Genomic DNA, 18,432 nt, shown 5'->3' on the forward strand with positions numbered 1-18,432 from the left:
ACTCCGCTTTCAAGGAACTATGTACTTGAACCTCATGGTCTCTCTGTTTGACGACTCTCCCCAGGGCCCTTAACTGTCTATGTCCTGCCCTGCTCTGTCTTGCCAAAGTGCAACACCCGACATTTATGTAAATTAAACTCCAACTGCCACTCCTCAGCCCAATGGCCCAGCTGATCAAGATCCCATTGTACTCCGAGTTAAAAATCTCACAACGCCAGGTTATAGTCCAACAGGTTTATTTGGAAGCACACTAGCTTTCGGAGCGACACTCCTTCATCAGGTGGTTGTGGAGTATGATGTACTCTGAGATAACCTTCCTCATTATCCACTGTGCCACCAATTTTGGTGTCATCTGCAACTTACAAACCATGGTACCTACACTCACGTCCAAACTATTTGTATAAATGACAAACAACAGCAGCTCCAGCATTGATCCCTGTGGAACACGGGTGGTCCAGTCTGAAAAACAACCCTCTATCATCACCCTCTGTCATCTACCATCAAACTATTCCTCCCTGAATTCCATGTGATCTAACTTTACTAACCAGTCTACTATGGAAAGCCTTGTCAAAGGCTTTACTAAAGTCTGTGTAGACAACATCTACCTCTGTACCCTCATACATATTCTTGGTCATGTCCTCAACAAACTCAATTGTGTTTGTGAGACATGATTTCCCGTGGACAAAGCCATGCTGACTATCCCTAATCAGCCCTTGCTTTTCCAAATCCATGTCAATCCTGTGTCTGAGTCCCCTCCAATAACCTACCCACCACTGATGTCAGACTCGCCTGTCTATGTTTCCCAGCTTCTCCTTACAGTCTTTCTTCAATAAAAGGACAATATTAACCAGCCTCCCTCACCTATGGTTGTAGATGATACAAACATTTCTGCTAGGAGCCCCACAATTTCTTCCCTAGCTTCCCACAGCATCCTGGGACACCCTTGATCAGGTCTTGACCTCCTATTCAAAGTAGTTTTGGAAGGTGCTGTCTAAGTAGCCTTCATGAATTTCTGCAGTGCATCTTGGAGATAGTATACACCGCTGCTTCTGAGCGTCAGTGGTGGAGGGAGTGCATGTTTGTGAATGTGGAGCCAATTAAGCCGTGGCTGCTTTATTCTGGATGGTGTCGAGCTTCTTAAGTGTTGTTGGAGCTGCACCATGCAAGTGGGGAGGGTTCCATCATCAGGGGAAGAATTAGTTGCTGCAGGATTCCTCTTGTCTGACCTGCTCTTGTAGCCACTGTGTTTATATGGCGAGTCCAAACATTCAAATGAGAGAGTTTCCCAAACAAATTATTGACATTATAGTGAAAGCCTGCTACCTGAAATATTTCAAATAATTTGTCCTTTTTCTTCTTTCCAGGTATTCTGGTTTTTACCTCACAGAGAGAAAGGTATGACTCCGCCTTCTGCTGTTAAGTGTTGCTGTGGTTTTCTTAAAATGATTTCGTTCTAACAACTTATGTGAAATTAATGTTTCATTGTCATATGCACCTCAAATGGAGACCTGCTCATCAAGAACTTGAAAATTACTTACTCTCTTTCACGTAGAAAAGGAACTCTTTCATTCTGACCACTACCAATTTGACTGGATTGCCTTATTATAAAGGAAGATTAGATAGGCCGGGCCTGTATCCTCTGGAGTTTAGAAGAGTCAGAGGTGACTTAATAGTGACACACAAGACCCTGAGGGGACTTGACTGGGTGGATGTTGAAAGGATGTTTCCTCTTGTGGGAGAACCTCGAACTAAGTGTTTAAAATAAGGGGCTGTCCATTCAAAACAGAGATAGGAAACAATTTTTTTGAGCAGAATTCTCTTCCTCAAAAGGCAGTGGAGGCAGAGTCATTAAGTATTTTTAAGGTAGAGCGAGATAGATTCCTGATTCCCAAGGGGATGAAAGATTATCGGGGATTAGGCAGTAATGTAGAGTTAAGGTTAAATTAAGAACAGCTGTAGTCTTACTGAATGGGGAGGCAGACTCGAAGGGCTGAGTGGCCTCCTCTTGTCCTTATGTTTGGTGACTGCGGTTTGAACCTAGCCGGCTGGTTGGGAAGCAGATGGCATTAACAGCAATGCTTCCCTCAGCACTGAACTCCACCAACACAGATCCTCGGGAGGGGGGAATCAAACTGGGATCTCTTGGAATCTCGACACTGGAACGTGCTGACCGTAGACACACTCACTGAGCCCATGTGACCTACCTGTCACCAAGACCCACTGCTTCCTGCTGGGAATGTCATGGACACGACTTGATCCTTGGAATATCACAGGCATTAGGAGAAAGTGAGGACTGCAGATGCTCTAGATCAGAGTCGAGAGTGTGGTGCTGGAAAAGCACAGCAGGTCAGGCAGCATCTGAGGAGCAAAAGCCCTTCATCAGGAATCACAGACATTGCCTGATCAGTTGCTGAAATTGTAACCACACTGACAGCCTATCCAAGGGATCATTGGGACCTTTTCTATCCCCAGGAGCCCCTGAGAGTTATGGAGCTGTGGAAACATAGAAAACAAGAGGAGACCATTTGGCCCCACACCATGTGATCCCTTCTATCCTATATCCAACTCATTCTTGAGAACATTCAAAATTTAGGTCTCAAACAATTTCTGTGACAGTGAATCAGTGAATTCCACACGCTCATCACTCTCTGGGTGAAGGGATTTTACCTCATCTCAGTCCGAAATGGCCTACTCCTTATTTGTTGACTGACTGTTACATTGGTTCTAGTCTCCCTGGCTATGAGGATCATCCTGTCTAGTCCTGTTAGAATTTTATAGCTTTGTGTGAGATTCCACCACGACCACCACCAACCGCGCCCCCTACCTCACTGCTTCTTCTAAACTCCAGCGAGTATAGTCCCAACCGATCCAGTCTGTCTTCATATGTCAGCCCTGCCAGAGGACTCATTCTGATAAACCTTCATTGCACTCCCTCCATGGCCAGGACATCCATTGTCAGAGAGGTCCCACCTCACTGGGTGTGCTATCACACCCACGCTCAGCTCCACCTTCAGCCAGTTACTGGGAAGCCTCCTCCTCAGAGATTGGACAGTGATGTGGAGCAGTCTGTTACCATCACTCTCCCTCTGTCCCTCCTCACCGCCCAGGAGACAGGAATATTCAACCCCAGGAATCTGTTCAATGCCTCCCACTTCCCCATCTCTCTGAATGTCGTGAATGTGACAATCCCCTGAGGGCCCTCCCAGAGAGAAGCAGGATCCCCTGCCCCCACTCACCCCCTCCCCCACCCCCATTCACACTGCACCCTCACTCACCTCACCCCCACTCATCCCCCCCATCCCCAGTCACCCTGTGTGTGTGTGTGTGTGTGTGTGTGTGTGTGTGTGTGTGTGTGTGTGTGTGTGTGTGTGTGTGTGTGTGTACTTGTGTGAGAGTCTGTGCGTATGTGTGTGAGTGTGTGGGAGAGAGTTTCTGGGAGTATTTGTGTGAGTGTGTGTGTATGTATGTGTGAGAGAGAGTGAGTGTGTGTCCATGTGCATGATAGAGTCTCTGTGTGTGTATATGAGAGTGTGAGAGAGACACTGTGTGTGTGTGTGTGTGTGTGTGTGTGTGTGTGTGTGTGTTTGGCGTGGCGAGGGATGGTGTAGTTCATCAGAAGGAGCATGATGCTTGCTCATCACAAGAGCCCGCTTGTTCTGTAGGAGAGTCAGACTGGACCTGAAACATGAACTCTGTTTCTGTCTCCACAGACACTGTCAGACCTGCAGGGTTTCCCCAGCACTTTGTTTCATTTCAAAATTAACTCTCAGTGGTTCAGTATTTATTAGTTCTGATCATACCTTTGCAAAATGACTTGTGGTGCTTTTCTGCATGATATAAAAACAACATCTGTGTGTTCACGCTCTGACACAGTCAGAAAGTTCTGTGGGTCTCTGAATGACTGATGGTGAATGTTTGATGTGGCAATGGATTCGGTAAGACTTTACTGTGAATGTTATGTATCTCCGTCACGAGAGTTATAGTCCAGTTTGAAAATCCACCTTATAAATACAAGTCTCTTTTTTTTTTAAACCTCTTAGATGCCAGCCGAAATCAACCAACTATTGTGAAGTGAAAATGTACCACCAGCAAGCAACGCCAGGTAATGACCTAGGCAGAAGTGGGTACTGCAGATGCTGGAGATTAGAGTCAAGATTAGAGTGGTGCTGGAAAAGCACAGCAGGTCAGGCAGCGTCCAAGGAGCAGGAAAATCGACGTTTCCCACCCCACTTCCTGCAAAAATGCCATCCCATATTCCCAATTCCTCCACCTCCGCCATATCTGCTCCCAGGAGGACCAGTTCTACCACAGAACACACACCAGATGGCCTCCTTCTTTCAAAACCGTACTTTCCCTTCCCACGTGGTTAAAAATGCCCTCCAACGCATCTCGTCCACATCCCGCACCTCCGCCCTCAACCCCCACCCCTCCAACCCCAACAAGGACAGAACCCGCCAGTGCTCACCTTCCACCTCACCAACCTCCGCATAAACCAAATCATCTGCCGACATTTCCGTCACCTTCAAACATACCCCACCACCAGGGATATATTTCCCTCCCCACCCCTTTCCGCCTTCCACAAAGACCGTTCCCTCCGTGACTGCCTGGTCAGGTCCATGCCCTCCTACAACCCACCCTCCCACCCTGGCACCTTCTGCTGCCAACGCAGGAACTGTAAAACCTGTGCCCACACCTCCTCCCTCACCTCTATCCAAGGCCCTAAAGGAACCTTCCACATCCATCAAAGTTTCACCTGCACTTCCACCAATATCATTTATTGTATCCGTTGCTCCTGATGCGATCTCCTCTACATTGGGGAGGCTGGACATCTCCTAGCAGAGCGCTTTAGGGAACACCTCAGGGACACCCGCACCAATCAACCACACCGCCCCATGGCCCAACATTTCAACTCCCCCTCCCACTCTGCCGAGAATATGGAGGTCCTGGGCCTCCTCCATCGCCGCTCCCTCACCACCCAACGCCTGGAGGAAGAACGCCTCATCTTCCACCTCAGAACACTTCAACCCCAGGGCATCAATGTGGACTTCAACAGTTTCCTCATTTCCCCTTCCCCCCCCCCGCCCTCACCCCAGTTCCAACCTTCCAGCTCAGCACCATCCCCATGACCTGTCCCACCTGTCAATATTTCTTCCCACCTATCCATTCCACCCTCTCCTCCGCCCTATCACCTTTACCCTCACCTCCATCCACCTATTGCACTCTTAGCTTCCTCCTGCCCAGCCTCACCCCCCCCTCCCATTTATCTCACCACCCCCTCTGTTCACAGCCCCATTCCTGATGAAAGGCTTTTGCCCGAAATGTCGATTTTCCTGCTCCTCGGATGCTGCCTGACCTGTTGGATTTTTCCAGCACCATTCTAATCTTGACCAGGTAATGACCGTCACAATGAATCAGCAAAATGTAACAGTTAAGGAAGGGGTCTGCTATTTGACTTGGGGATCTGGGATTGTTCTCAAGAGCCCTTCAGATGGCTAACTGATGGTATCTTCAGCTGCCTTTTAGTGTGGGGAAGTTGCTGCTACACACCTCTGAACTGAACAGGAGACTCTCCCTCTCCCTCTCACTCACTTCCTGCAATATCAGGATTTACAGATTGGCCAGTTACCTTCCACCTCTCATGGCCAGCTTCAGAGAGTAATAGGGAATGTTGGCCTTTGTTTCAAAGGGAATGGAATAGAAAAATATGGAAGTTTTTGCTCAAACTCTACAAGGCATTAATCAGAGCGCAGCTGGAATACCGTGAACAGTTTTAGGCCCCTTATTTAAAAAATGATACACTGTCATTGGAGACAGTCCAGTATCTTGATCCTGGAGATGGAGGGACTGTCTTACGAGGAGAGGTTGAGCCGATATTAGTTTTATTTTTATTGACTCATAGGACATGGGTGTTGATGGCGGATTTACTGCCTGTCTCTAGTTGCCCATGAGGAGGTGCTGGTGAGTTGTCTCCTTGAACCACTGCACGGGGTGGCACGGTGGCACAGTGGTTAGCACTGCTGCCTCACAGCGCCAGAGACCCGGGTTCAATTCCTGCCTCTGGCAACTGACTGTGTGGAGTTTGCACGTTCTCCCCGTGTCTGTGTGGGTTTCCACCGGGTGCTCCGGTTTCCTCCCACAGTCCAAAAATGGGCAGGTTAGGTAAATTGGCAATGCTAAATTGCCCATGGTGTTAGGGGCAGGGGTAAATGTAGGGGAATGGGTCTGGGTGGGTTGCGATTCGGTGGGTTAGTGTGGACTTGTTGGGCCGAAGGGCCAGTTTCCACACTAAGTAATCTAAATCTAAATCGCCCCTCAGTCTCTGACACTCCAGGGAAAACAGACCCAGCCTATCCAGCCCCTTCCTGTAGCTCAAACCCTCCGACCTCAATAACATTCTTGTAAATCTTTTCTGACCTCTTTAATGTGTCACAACATTCTTCTGAAAGAATTGAATGCAATATTCTGACAGTGGCCCCACCAATATCCTGTACGTAATGCTTTGAAAACTGAAGATAAGCATGTCAAAGGCCTTCTTCACCACCGTATCTAAAAGTGACTCTACTTTCAAGGAACTACATACAGTACCTGCAACCCCAGGCTTTCTGTTTGACAATACTCCCCAGGACCCTCCCGTGAACTGTATAAGTCCTACCCTGGTTTGGCTTACCACAGTGCGACACCTCACATTAGGCAGATTTGTAAAGAGTAAGGGAACAAAAGGTTACAGAGAAAAGGCAGGAAAGTGAATTGAGGTTTACCAGATCGGCCGCGATCTCACTGGATGATTCAATAGGCTGAGTGGTGTCCTGCTCCCATGTTTTATGGGCTATCTGAGTCCTGGGGTATGACATAAACCCGGGGACTGTGTTTCTGAGGAGAGAGGCTTCCAGCTCTGACACCTGCCACCCCCCACCCACTCCACCCGCATCCGCACCCACACCCTGGGCAGTGTCCTTGGAGTGGAGAAGTGTGAGGAAACATGCAATCTAAGGGTGTGCAAAAGAATTTGACGTTTTGAGAAAATACCCCATCTCAAAGTTAACATTTCAGACCAATTGTTTCAGACCAAAGTCACGGGGTTGGCCTTGGCATGGGTGATGTTTACAGAAGTGCTGGCGTCAGTGTGTGCCTGCCTATGTGTGTCTATGTCTGTATCTCTGTGTGTGTGTGTGTGTGTGTGTGTCTGTGTCTGTGTCCGTGTGATTTCCAGTGGCATGGTGCCCCCTGCTGTTTCGGAAGCTGAAGTGCTGGCAAATTGATGTGACTAGTTTTTAATCATTTCACAAGGAGCTGAATTCCCAGAAACCCCGATGGACTGCTCCACGTTCTGAATCACATTGTGATACAGCGATGTTCCCTGTGGGAATGTCGCGCCTGCTGCAGAGGTAGCACATTAACAAGGGGCTAATTAACAATAACGCCTACACTGCTACCAGTCTCTCACCGCTGTGTCAATTCACTTCCTGCCCCCTCACTGAGCATCGTTCCAGACCCTCCATTCCTCTCCTTTCCAGGTGGAATTTCCTGCCCTCGCCGTGATGTAGGTTTGATGATTGGGCAGGGAGGGGGTGTAGTCAGGGTATTTAATGGGGTGGGCATGTGGAGGGTGGAGAACCTGCCCCTTGCCCTTACTCCCTCAAGTCCCACAAACACAGCCAATGGAAACCTTCAACTAACCAATTAGTGCTCACTTAAAGGCCTCGCTCACCACGTCTCCCATGGTAAACCCGTTCTTCTGTCTGGAAGACCCTTAGCAGGGTCAGGGTGGTGTGGGGAAGGGTGGGATGGAGGTTCTGAGGGAATGGTGGGATTGGGGGAGACCACTTGTTCAAAGGCACAAGGCATCTTTGTTCTGTGGTTGAGGCCATTTGGATGATCATTAGACCAGAAGGCATGGGATCAGTAGAAGGCCATTCAGCCCATTCAATAAGATCATGGCTGATCTGATAATCCTCAACCCCACTCTCCTGCCTTTTCCCCATAACCTTTGATTCCAGCCCTGATTAAAAATCTGTCTTGAATATACTTAATGCCAGGAAATCTTTCCTCAGAAACTGGTCTGACTAGTGCCTTGTATAGTTTAGCAAAACTCCCCCAACCTTTACGCTCCCTTCCCTTTGAAACAAAGCCAGCATTCCATTTGCCTTCCCTATTACAGTGAACCTGGAAGGTAGCTTTTTGTGATTCATGGATGAGGAATCCCAAATCTCTGTGTGCTGCACCTTCCTCCACTTTACAACTCCTCTTCAATCTGCCAAAATGCCACCGTCTCCGTTCTCTCCTTTCCCCTCTCCACCCAGCCCCTCACTTGCTATTGACCTTCCTCAGCCCTTTCCCATGCCCCCTCATAGTGTCACCAGCCTGATCCCCTTCTCAATCTGAGACCTCGGGTGGGTGCAGTACCAGCAACAGCCTGGTGGGGCTGCTGAGCACAGAAGAGATAGAACATAGAACATAGAAAAATACAGTGCAGTACAGGCCCTTCGGCCCTCGATGTTGCGCCGATCCAAGCCCACCTAACCTACACTAGCCCACTATCCTCCATATGCCTATCCAATGCACGTTTAAATGCCCATAAAGAGGGAGAGTCCACCACTGTTACTGGCAGGGCATTCCATGTACATAGAATCACTCCAATGTAGCCAGAGGCCAATTGGCCATTCAAGTCTGTACTGACACTTTGAAGTGCATTCCACACAGACCCATCTCCCACCCTATCCCTATGACCCTTCCCACCCTTCCCATGGCCAATTCACCTAAACTGTGAGGAAACTGGAGCACCCAGAGGAAACCCACACAGACTTAGGGAGAATGTGCAACCTTCACATAGACAGTTGCCTGAGACTGGAATTGAGCCCAGGTGCCTGGATCTGGGTGGCAGCAGTGCCAACCACTCAGCCACCATATTGGCTAGCAGCTCTCAGTGGGTGGGTCTCATCTGCCAAGATCCCTGATTCCAAGAGATCAGCTGGTGCCAATGATACAAGATATGGTGCACTGTCCTGAAAAGGGGCAATGTTGGGGTCTCCCTGAATCTCCACACAGTGACTCCCTGCTAGATTAGATTAGATTACACACAGTGTGGAAACAGGCCCTTCGGCCCAACAAGTCCACACCGACCCGCCGAAGCGCAACCCATCCATACCCCTACATTTACCCCTTACCTAACACTACGGGCAATTTAGCATGGCCAATTCACCTGACCTGCACATCTTTGGACTGTGGGAGGAAACTTGTTCCCACACCACCTCCCTCACTTCCCTCCAAGGCCCCAAGGGATCCTTCCATATCCGCCACAAGTTCACCTGTACCTCCACACACATCATCTATTGCATCCGCTGCACCCGATGTGGCCTCCTCTATATTGGGGTGACGGGCCGCTTACTTGCGGAACGCTTCAGAGAACACCTCTGGGACGCCCGGGCCAACCAACCCAACAACCCCGTGGCTCAACACTTTAACTCTCCCTCCCACTCCACCGAGGACATACAGGTCCTTGGACTCCTCCACCGGCAGAACATAACAACACGACGGCTGGAGGAGGAGCGCCTCATCTTCCGCCTGGGAACCCTCCAACCACAAGGAATGAACTCAGATTTCTCCAGTTTCCTCATTTCCCCTCCCCCCCACCTTGTCTCAGTCGGTTCCCTCAACTCAGCACCGCCCTCCTAACCTGCAATCTTCTTCCTGACCTCTCCGCCCCCACCCCATTCCGGCCTATCACCCTCACCTTGACCTCCTTCCACCTATCACATCTCCATCGCCCCTCCCCCAAGTCCCTCCTCCCTACCTTTTATCTTAGCCTGCTTGGCACACTCTCCTCATTCCTGATGAAGGGCCTATGCCCGAAACGTCGAATTTCCTATTCTTTGGATGCTGCCTGACCTGCTGTGCTTTAACCAGCAACACATTTTCAGCATATTGTATTTTTAGGCCAAATGTTATCGTGTTCACCGGTGCACATGAGTACACACAGTAACTAAGGAAGAATCTTCCAGGGTTGATTGGTCACCATTGTTCTGTAAAATTTATTTAACCCCTCGAGCTTTTCATAGATAGTTTGAGTCAATCTGTTAAGTCATCCCTGGGACAAAGGAGACTTGAACCTGGACATCCCAGTTCAGAGGTAGGGACACTAGCACTGAATCACGAGAGCCCTAACAGGGTGTTGTATGATTGGGAGTACACTGCCTGAAAAGTTCCTGGAGGCAGAATATTCTAGAAAGAATCTTGGAGCAGAACACAGTGGAAAGCAGTTTGTGTGAACTTGCCGGGGTTAGAGTTTTGTTCCACTGACAAAGAAGTTAACTCCTTCCTTTTCACAGAGGAGACTAGCACTGTTCCAGAATCCCCAGAAGTTAATGGTCACTAACGGGTGAGCTTTACTGGATGCGGCGTTTGACTGTGGCCACACCGTCGGACTAGACCTCGCAGAACACAACAAACCCAAGACGTGGTGCCCCGTGAAAGGAGTCGGACTCTGTGCAAAGTGACCATCGATATTTTACAGTCTCCTGTTCAGCGTCTCAACGCAGGGGACGGGGGAACTGAGACTTCTGCTTTTGGATTGGCTGATTGCCCAACAAAAAGCCATCAGTTGCCAAGGTAACCTACTGTGTGGTGTGGGATCTCCAGCCCCACTGTGCAGGCTAGAAACTTTTAAACCCCAGTGTCACTGGGAAGACTCAGTGACACGAAGCATGTGTACAGGTTCTGCTCCCCAAACCTACCAGCTGCGGATTCATTCTACCATACGGGCATCACCTGGCATGTGTTGGCCATTGATCAGAGATGATGCTGGGTACCTTCTGGAACTGTGCAGCAGTTTGATATGACCGAGTATCAGAGAGAAGACCCATTCATATTGCTATGAGTCTGGAGTCGGGGTTCCTTTCCTGAAGGATATTTGAGGACCAGTCGCTTTTTTTTTTAACAAGAATGTAACAGCTATGGTGGTTTTATAAACGCAACATACTGTAGAAGCTGCAATTCTGAAACAGACACTGAGAATGTTGGAGAAATTCAGCAGATCTGGCAGTCTCCCTGGAGAGAGAAACAGCGTTATATTTTGGGTCCAGTAACCCTTCCTCTGGACTCGAGTCATGAACTCTGTTTCTCTCTCCTCAGATGCTGCCAGATTTTCCAGTATTTCTCCAGCTTTGTGGTCTTGTTTAGTGTTAATGTTTTATTTCCAGGTTGAACTAAATCCATTTGGACTGATCTTCTTTGGATTATCAGTGCAGTAATGTGACCCCAATACCCCTGGATCCAGCTTGCAGTATTGTTAAGGATTGGTAAATTATTTGATCACCTGTTCGATCTAGTTTTCCCATTAACCCACACTGAGTAGAATAAATCCCTGCTCCCAGTGCTGACCAGGAGAACCAGCCAACATACTGGATTCTGCAATTTTACACCTGTGTATTCTCAGTCTCAGCCTCATGAAAGAACCAGAAATAACATGGGATTGTTGCGGTTCCTGACAGATCCAGAAATGGAAAGTGCACTGAATCTACAACACTGCCTTTCGTACAATCCACACAGCAGGCAGTTCAGCCCATCCAGTCCACACGTACGCTCCAAAGAGTGTCCCACCCAGACCCCGCGCCCCTGCTCCATAACCCTGCATTTCCATGCTGAAAATGTGTTGCTGGAAAAGGGCAGCAGGTCAGGCAGCATCCAAGGAGCAGGAGATTCGACGTTTCGGGCATAAGCTCCTGAAGAAGGGCTTATGCCCGAAACGTCGAATCTCCTGTTCCTTGGATGCTGCCTGACCTGCTGCCCTTTTCCAGCAACACATTTTCAGCTCTGATCTCCAGCATCTGCAGACCTCACTTTCTCCTCCTGCATTTCCATGACCAATCCACCCAACCTACACATCCCTGCTCATTATGGGCAGCTTAGCATGGACAATCCACCTAACCTGCACATCTTTGGACTCTGGGAGCCACCTAAAGCATCCAAAGGAAACCCCACAGACATGGGGAGAATGTGCAAACTGTGCCCAGACAGTTACCCAAGGGTGGAATTGAACCCAGGTCACTAGCACTGTGAAGCAGCAGTGCTAAACACTCTGTTGTTTGGATTTATGTTAGATTAGAAACAGCAATTGGTGGAGAATCTCAGCATATATGGCAGCATCTGGTGGGAGAGAGAGAAAGAGACGTACAGACGGAGAGAGAGAGAGTTAATGTTTTGAGTGTGCATGGACTCTGTTTTCTCTCCACGGATGCTACTATTTTTTTTGTGTCGGGTGGTGATCTGGGGGAATGGGGCGGGGGGTGGGGAGACCCAGACCAGCCATCATCAGATTGAGGACTGAGTGTCTTCCTCCTATTAATGGGACCTCACAGGTTGGTACCAGCTGAGGAGAGTCCATGAAGGGCCCAGTAGATAGCCTGGTATGTACCCTGTCCTCCAACTGATTGAGGAGGAATATCCATTCCAGGATGCAACCTACCCCACCTTGAGCCTGTTCCCTGATTCTGTCAGATCGTAGAGGGTACACTGTTCACATGCCAGGCCAGGTTGGCAGCGCAGAGGGTGGCACACTGTTTCCCCACCCCCAACATGGTGCCCGAGTGGATTCTGTAGTAACAGTGCAACAAGGAAATTGATTCCCTCTCATGACCATCATGTTGACGGACAACATATTTCCAAGATTTTAGATTATTTGCTGACTCAGCTGAAGAAGACTTGATCAGAGTGACTGGTATTTACTCGTCACTCTGTTTGAGAGAGGGTGAGGGTGTTGACTGGCTCCCTTGGTCAGAGTGTGCTCCAGAATGATGCCAATAGTGTGGGTTCAGTTGCTGTGCTGGTCGTTCACAGATACCATGCCCATGCTTGCAGAGTGGAGCGATATAGAATGAATTGTGTATGTGTCTCTCTTATCAAAGGGAGTTGTCCATGGTGCCTTTGGACTATGGCTAATTATTTATAAATCTGTTTCTGTTTATTTATTCTTTCTACATTGCAATTATTTTGCCTAATGCTAGAGCATTTTTAATTATTGACTGTTTTACAACAAGCTAATGCATAAAAGTGAACTTCTCTTCACTGGCCAATGCGGTAACATGGCAATCCATGTCATTGTACTGTTCAAAATATATCGATAGCTTGTACACCATTACCTTCGTAAGGGTAACTAGGGACAGGCAATAAATGCTGGCCCAGCCAGTGATGCTCACAAGTGAATAAAGTGAAAACATAACTGTTTAATTTCTTTTCAGCAGTTTCTGATCCTTATTTCACAAATGTCACTGGACTCTGACTGACACATTGCAGCCAGTATTTGACAATTAAATCTGTTTTATCTCATGACGAGGAGCAACATGCCTCCACAAGCCTTTGGACTGCAGTTTTGGAAGGCAGTGTGGTTATTTACCTTATACACAAATGTTATTCACAACAAGCCAAGGATAGTGTTTGGAGACATCTTCAATTGCCTGAGTGAAGGTTCCCCAGTAAGTGGAAGGCGTTACAATCGCAAGGCTGTGTATATGAGTCTCAAATATTGTTTCAGGAGCCAGCAATGAGGATAGACTAGTCAATGCACTGTTTCCTTCCTTAGACAATGACTGTTCCTCCAGAATGTTCCTGGCGCTTATGAGCAGCTCAGCTGGATTTCCACCGGATTGCAGACCACTTACCAGGAGATTACTCCCGACTCAGTCCATCCTTAATTAGGCCAACTCAAAGTGAACTAGCCTCAATGATCTAAACTCACTTTTAACAGCAAAATAGCCCAGTCGGAGGCCATAATGGAGATGGAGACCATTCTGCCTAATGTACTTCTGTCAGCTCTTTGTAATAAGATCGAAAGACTTAAAAACTATAAAGGAGCAGGCAGTTCCCTTCTTGCCTGCTGTTGCCGTTCAGACCAATGTATGACTCTGCCCCCGCCCTGGCCATCAAACATCTATCCAACTCAGCCTTAAATATAGTCAGTGACCCATGGGCCACTGTCCTTTAACCTGACCACCCCCAGTTCTCAATCTCCAGTCAAGAGGAAGCATTCTCATAGAATTCACCCGGTTCAACTTCCTCAGGATCGTCTACTGCTCAATTTTGTCACCCCTCATTCTTCTAAACGTCAATGGATATCGGCCAAAACTGCTCAACCCTTTCCTCCATCCCAGGAATCAGTTGAGTGAACCTTCTGTCTTGCTCTTGAGTTTTAAAAGGGAGTTTAGGTATTTTTTAATAAACCAGATTAATTTGGACATGTTATATCACACATGGAGTAGGTAAGACTTGAACGCTGACCTTTTGGCCCAGGCACTACCACTGCACCATTGGAGGCTGGTTTAATAACTTCCTTTCCAGTGTTAGTGAGAAAGCAGAGGGTGGATTCAATCCTTGGATTATGGCCCTTCTACTGGGCTCATTTTGCTGTTAAAAGGGAGTTTGGATCATTGAGGCTAGTTCCATTTATTTGAGTTGGTCTGATTAAAGTCGAGAGAGTGGTGCTGGAAAAGCACAGCAGGTCACGCAGCATCCGAGGAGCAGGAGAATCGACGTTTTGGGCCTAAGCCCTTTGTCAGGAATCAGGCTCATGCATGAAACATTGATTATCCTGCTCCTCGGATGCTGCCCGACCTGCTGTGCTTTTCCAGCACCACAATCTTGACTCTGATCTCCAGCACCTGTAGTCCTCACTTTCTCAGTTAGCCTGATTAAAGGTCTCACATTAACTCTTCAGACTCTCTCGCTCAGAGACATTCAAATTTGACAGAGATATCTCTCCATGCATGACTCAGACACTGAGTTCATCAAAGTTTAAGTAATCAAGTTTTAGAAATGAACTTACTGACCAGCTTAAAAATATTACAGGAAGTTATACTCATCAGAAATTCAAGGCAAGCTCCAATTCTGAAGAGACGTTATTTCTGGAAAATAGCATCAAGTGAATGTACAGAAAACAAAGCCGATTATAGCGATGGCAGCTTTAGCATCGAGATAACGGTGACTCTGGACAGAGAGTTTGAGTATCTGTGAGGTTATTGATGGGGTAAAAGGGATCAACCTTCCCTCTGTTGTGGAGTTGAAAGCATGTACTGTACCTTTTAAGAGAGAGTGAAAGTTGAAAAGCTGGCAAGCCTGTCATGTGACTGTAGGTACAGTGTGTGCTGGATAATTTGAAGATGTAACATTAGAAATGTAACCCAGATACTGAGTTGTTTACACAGTAGATCAAATTCAACCAATCAGTTTAAATTATGCCCTAAGATACTAAAAGGAGAAAGTGAGAACTGCAGATGCTGGAGATCAGAGCTGAAAATGTGTTGCTGGAAAAGCGCAGCAGGTCAGGCAGCATCCAAGGAACAGGAGAATCGACGTTTCTGGATTCCTGAAGACGGGCTTATGCCCGAAACGTCGATTCTCCTGCTCCTTGGATGCTGCCTGACCTGCTGCGCTTTTCCAGCAACACATTTTCAGCTAAGATACTAAAACCCAATCAAATTTGGATTTAATGTCTTGACAACTTCAAACCAATGAGATAATTCAATGTTTTGGGCTATAAAAGCAGGCATTTTGGACAGTTAGCTGGAGAAAGAGCACCTTCTGCCATCGAATGACTGCTATTCAAAAACATTCCATCTGAAAGATACCTTTTTCATATGAAACATCTTTGCAGCAGAAGACAAAAGACAACCCAGGAAGAAGCAGAGGAGCATCGACGGTCACTGGCTGGGTTTGGAACTTGACATTTTTGTAAATTTAATAGGGGCTTTATCGGATCAGTATATTGTTATAGAGTGGGAGGTAGATAAATTGTTAAGACAAAGGAGGTTTACAGTGTAGATAGTTGTTATTTAATATTCTCTTTTGGAGTTAAAGATTAAATTGTTAATTTTTCTTTAAATAGAATTTGGGTAATTCTCTGTCCCTCATACTTTAACAGATTAGGAGGTGAGGTGAGCTTTCTCTGTCTCTAGTTTAAATTAGCAGAAGAGTTTACCACCATGTCGTAACAGTTTGGGGGCTCGGGTCCGGAATTTGGTCAGGTTTAGACAGAGCCAATCTGAGATTTGGACAGATTTGAACAGACTTGGGGTACGAAAGATCCCAGCAGATTTAGACACTTGCCAATTAGTGTCCCAGATCTTTAAATAAAATGTAGGTGAGACTATTTATTTAATTTCATTTACTTGTGGTTGGTTAAATTAAAATTGAGAGAAATGGCTCTTAAAATTGCTAAAGAAGTTCGGCGGTTTGAGAATGATTCTCAAATTTGCCAAGAAAGTTTAGAAGGAAAGAAATTACAATTAGTAAAGAGGTTAAAATTAGGTTTAACCAAGGACAAAAGTAAAGCTGAAATTTTAAGGGAGTCACTCGAACACTTATGTGCGTCAGAGAAACAGACAAGTGCTGTAGATTTAGAAAAACTTCAATTACAATTGAGGAAAATGGAGTTAGACAATAAACAGAGAGGAGAAAGAAAGAAGAAAGGGAGGAAAAAGAAAGCGAGAAGATCCTTAGCTGAGCAAAGAGAGAAGAAAGAGAGTGAGAAAGGGAAAGAGAAAAAGAGAAGTTGCGACTTAGTCAGCAAAGCCAACTTAACAGGATGGAGATTAAAAGAGAAGATAGTGATTTATGCAAATATGTTAAAACGCTGCCAAATCTTGATGAGAAAGATGTCGAAGCCTTCTTTATTTCATTTGAAAAATTGGCGAGACAGATGGAGTGGGCAAGGACTTGTGGGTAATGCTAATTCAGACTAAGCTGGTAGGCAGAGCGAGTGAGGTATTTGCAGTGCTGTCAGATGAGAGGTGAAGAGATTATGAAGATGTCAAACATGTTATTTTGAGTGCTTATGAATTGGTACCAGAAGCAAGTAGACAGTGGTTCAGAAATATAAAGAAGGAACCAAGTCAGACTCGTGTTGAGTTCGAAAGGTTTAAATATAGTCATTTTGATGGATAGGTGCAGGTCTTAAAAATAGAAAAGATCTATGAGGCTCTAAGAGAGAGAATTCTGCTGGAGGAGTTTAAAAACTCACTTCCAGAGATGATAAGAATTCACATGGATGAACGGAAAGTTCAGGAAGTGAGAAGTGTAGCAGAGCTGGCAGATGAATATGTATTGGTGTACAAGGCAAAGTTTAGCTTCTGGCAAGAATTTCATCCTGTGAGGGATAGAAGTTGGGAGAAGGGGAGATCCTGCACCATGAAACAGAGTAGAGAACACTGGTCAAAAAAGAAGCCCAAGAGGGTGAAAAGGAGGTGAGAGGCCTCAGGTGTTTCCACTGTGGTAAAGTGGGACATGTACAGTCACAGTGCTGGTCGTTAAACAAAGGGAAAAGATGCGAAGCCAGTGACATTAGTGAAAGTAGTAAAGGAAACCCCAAGAAAAGTGGAGGAGCTGCAGGAGAGTGCACAGCCTAGGCAGAGGCTGGGTATGGAGTTAGTGCCTGAGCTCTAAAAGAATTCGCCTCTGTAGGTAAAATTCACTCAAAGATTCTTGTGGATTGTGTGAAGTGTGTGAAGTCTCAGCACGACCTGAGTTGTAGCTACCAATGAAGAATGCTGTCCATTGTCACTTTGTTCTTACTCGATGGCACAGGGTGGAACCATTGCTAAAAGCAGACCAAGTTTTGTCTTGTACTCATCGGGACTAGGGTGCAAGAAAAAAAAGCAAGCTTGCTGCCTTTCCAAGGTTGTTTCTTTTCTTATTGTTCAGTTCTGACAAGTGCCAGATGAAAAACTCCATCTTTATAGCAACATTGAAAGCCAGCACGCCTGGATTATTCCCCCATGATTCCAGGGTATTTTACAAACAAGGTCATTAATATAATGAAGAAAGAAAGAAGGTGGGACTGATAGAACAAAGAGTTTGAGGACCATGAGGCCACCATAGGATGGAGCAGCAGAATTCAGCCCATCAAGTCTGCTCCGCTGTTCAATGAGATCATGGCTGATCTAATAATCCTTGCACATTCTCCCCGTGTCTGCATGGGTTTCCTCCGGATGCTCCAGTTTCCTCCCACAATCCGAAGATGTACAGGTGAGGTGAATTGGCCATGCTAAATTGACCATAGTGTCCAAGGATGTGTGGGCAAGGTAGGTTAGCCATGAGGTTACAGGGTGGGTTCTGAGTGGGGTGCTCTTTGGAGAGTTGGTGTAGACTTGACGGGCTGAATGGCCTTTTTCTGCATTGTTGGGATTCTAACCAATCCCTTTATCTTTCTTCACTGTAGGGATTCTAAGAAAAAATCCTCAATTCCACTTTCCTGCCTTTTCCCTGTAACCTTTGATCCCCCTTCCTGATAGTCTCCCTCAGCCTTGAATACACACAATGACCCAGCCTCGACAGCCCTCTGTGGTAAAGAATTCCACAGACTCACTCATCTCTGAGAGAAGACATTCCTCCCCGTCTCTGTCCTAAATGGGCGATCCCTCTGGTGCCCTCTGGTCCTAGACTCTCCCA

The 18,432-nt window shown here is 46.8% G+C and overlaps 1 protein-coding gene across 1 annotated transcript in view; it reads left to right on the top strand.

Moving 5' to 3' along the window:
- The window catches only part of LOC132826659 (sialic acid-binding Ig-like lectin 15), a 37,923-nt gene extending 26,994 nt beyond the window's left edge, over positions 1-10,929 (top strand). The window contains exons 4-6 of the mRNA XM_060842694.1: positions 1,365-1,395; positions 4,041-4,102; positions 10,326-10,929. Coding sequence (XP_060698677.1) covers positions 1,365-1,395; positions 4,041-4,102; positions 10,326-10,372 — 140 coding nt within the window. The 3' untranslated portion in view covers positions 10,373-10,929. The remainder of the gene's footprint in view (positions 1-1,364; positions 1,396-4,040; positions 4,103-10,325) is intronic.
- Positions 10,930-18,432: the final 7,503 nt, after the last annotated feature.

The sequence above is a fragment of the Hemiscyllium ocellatum genome, chromosome 2, assembly GCF_020745735.1.
Source record: "Hemiscyllium ocellatum isolate sHemOce1 chromosome 2, sHemOce1.pat.X.cur, whole genome shotgun sequence".
Taxonomy (NCBI): Eukaryota; Metazoa; Chordata; class Chondrichthyes; order Orectolobiformes; family Hemiscylliidae; genus Hemiscyllium; species Hemiscyllium ocellatum.